The sequence below is a fragment of the Lissotriton helveticus genome, chromosome 5_1, assembly GCF_964261635.1.
Source record: "Lissotriton helveticus chromosome 5_1, aLisHel1.1, whole genome shotgun sequence".
In the NCBI taxonomy this organism is placed as follows: domain Eukaryota; kingdom Metazoa; phylum Chordata; class Amphibia; order Caudata; family Salamandridae; genus Lissotriton; species Lissotriton helveticus.
The window spans coordinates 1257738071-1257740088 of record NC_136065.1 but is presented as its reverse complement, the minus strand read 5'-3'; the positions used below and the strand labels follow the sequence as shown (position 1 = coordinate 1257740088).

Sequence of the window (2018 nt, the reverse complement as noted above, 5' to 3'; positions counted from 1 at the left end):
ACCTCCACAGGTTAGGTCTCCATCACATGCAATATAAATAAATTGGAGGCCAATCACTATGTGTACAGTGCACAACAACTTTTAATGTGTATTGCATCATCGAGGAATCATAAAGGACTTCTTGATACACCTCCTTCATACAAACTACAATCAGATGTTCATGCTCCATCCAGATGGCTCATACTTTGTTTGTGTGGGTCTCAGTGCTAATTTAGTTGGGCCTTACTGGTAAGGACTATGGTACATTACAGATCTGCTCTGTTTGGCCACAGTACTACAATAGGTGCTACTGTGTTTGCTGCAGGCCTGAATTGAAGTTCAATTTTACATTGTTGCATGAGCCTTAGAACCAGACTAGCAAATTGTGCTTCAGTCACACTCAAATATAACTCATACCCTGTTGTTTTCTTTAGAGTTGATCAAAACGCAGAGATGGAGAGTGGAAACCGATCCAGTGAGTCTGAATTTACCCTTTTGGGACTTGCAAACACATCATGGCTACAGGTGGTATTTTTTGCCACCTTCCTTCTGCTTTATCTGCTAATCTTTCTGGGTAACCTGCTGATCACCCTGACAGTTTATCTAGAACCCCGACTACACTCCCCTATGTATTTCTTCCTCAGCTGCCTGTCTGTTCTGGACCTCTGCTACTCTACAGTCACCCTACCAGAAATGCTTGTAAATCTCCTTTCAGTCAACAAGAACATCTCCTTCCATCAGTGCATTGCACAACTCTTCTTCTTGCACTTTTTTGGTGGAACAGAATGCTTTCTGCTCACCCTCATGGCTTATGACCGCTATGTGGCCATCAGCAATCCCCTCCACTATAACCAACTTATGAACACGGGCCGCTGCTGTTGGCTGGTGGCCTTCACTTGGGTGGCTGGCTTCATGCATTCCTTTCTCCAAGCGACTCTGACTGCCAAGGTGACCTTTTGTGGCCTTAAAATCATTGACCACTTCTTCTGTGATGTGCACCCGCTCTTAGCCCTAGCCTGCTCTAGAGAGTACCTTCTGGAGGTCATGATTCTTGCCAACAGTGGCACCATATCGCTGGCATGCTTTGTGGTGCTATTGGCCTCTTACTTGGGCATTGGTGTCACCATCCTGAGGATTAACTCTGAACATGGTCGGAGGAAAGCCTTTTCCACCTGTGCAACCCACCTACTTGTGGTCACTTTGTTCTTTGGACCCTGTGTCTTTATCTACATGAGACCTGCAGTAAACTACCCAGCTGACAAAGTGGTTTCTGTCTTGTACACTGTGTTGACCCCTCTGCTGAACCCTGTAATCTACACACTCAGGAACCAAGAGGTGAAGACGTCAATGCGGAGGTTGTGTGGCTATGCAAAACCTCCAGCAAATGTTCACGGTTAAGGCATGGAACCCTCTACTTTACAACAATATCAGAGACCACATATGTTTTAGATGCCACATTTTGCCACTTGCTCATTTACAAACAGCCTTTGCCAAGTTATTTTTACTGAATGACACATGTCACTATTTCTTGATCTTTCTATAAAACACAATTCCCAAAGGGGAAGCAGTCCATGGGGAATGGGTTAAAACCACCTTTGAGGAGTCAGTAACTTTTCAGTGCGGTCTCAAACCAGTAATACATCCCTTTGATATTCACAATTAGAAGGGGATGCACAGTTCATCCCCCAACTCCATTTTGAATGGGATGCTAAACCAGTTTTGAAGTTTTGAAAGGGCTTTCCAAATCTCAAATTGCATTCAGTACAGTTCAAAATATAATTTTGCTCTGAGTTTGCGAATCACAGGGTTAGGGACCCAAAATCATTTTGTAATCTTCTTCATAGTCAATTATTGCAACATATTAGCATGCTAAGAAAATATAGTTCAACTCACATAGCAGTAATATTGTCTAATCTAGAAAGTTTTAATATTGTCTGCACAGTGGATCCAGGAAGAATACAATGAAACTTCTGAAGATGTAAAATTCAGCCGCAAGACCTTGCTTGAAGAAACCGTACCACGTATAGCTGGCCCAGAAA

General features: G+C 43.2%; 1 protein-coding gene across 1 annotated transcript; it reads left to right on the top strand.

The window, feature by feature from the left end:
- The first annotated feature begins 432 nt into the window (after window positions 1-432).
- Window positions 433-1377, top strand: LOC144753570 (olfactory receptor 4E2-like). The gene has a single exon (XM_078641216.1). It carries the CDS (start codon window positions 433-435, stop codon window positions 1375-1377), a length of 945 nt encoding a protein of 314 aa, XP_078497342.1.
- The last annotated feature ends 641 nt before the right edge of the window (window positions 1378-2018 follow it).

Coding starts and splice junctions, on each gene's coding strand:
- LOC144753570 (XM_078641216.1), top strand. CDS start 433: ATGGAGAGTGGAAACCGATCCAGTGAGTCTGAATTTACCCTTTTGGGA.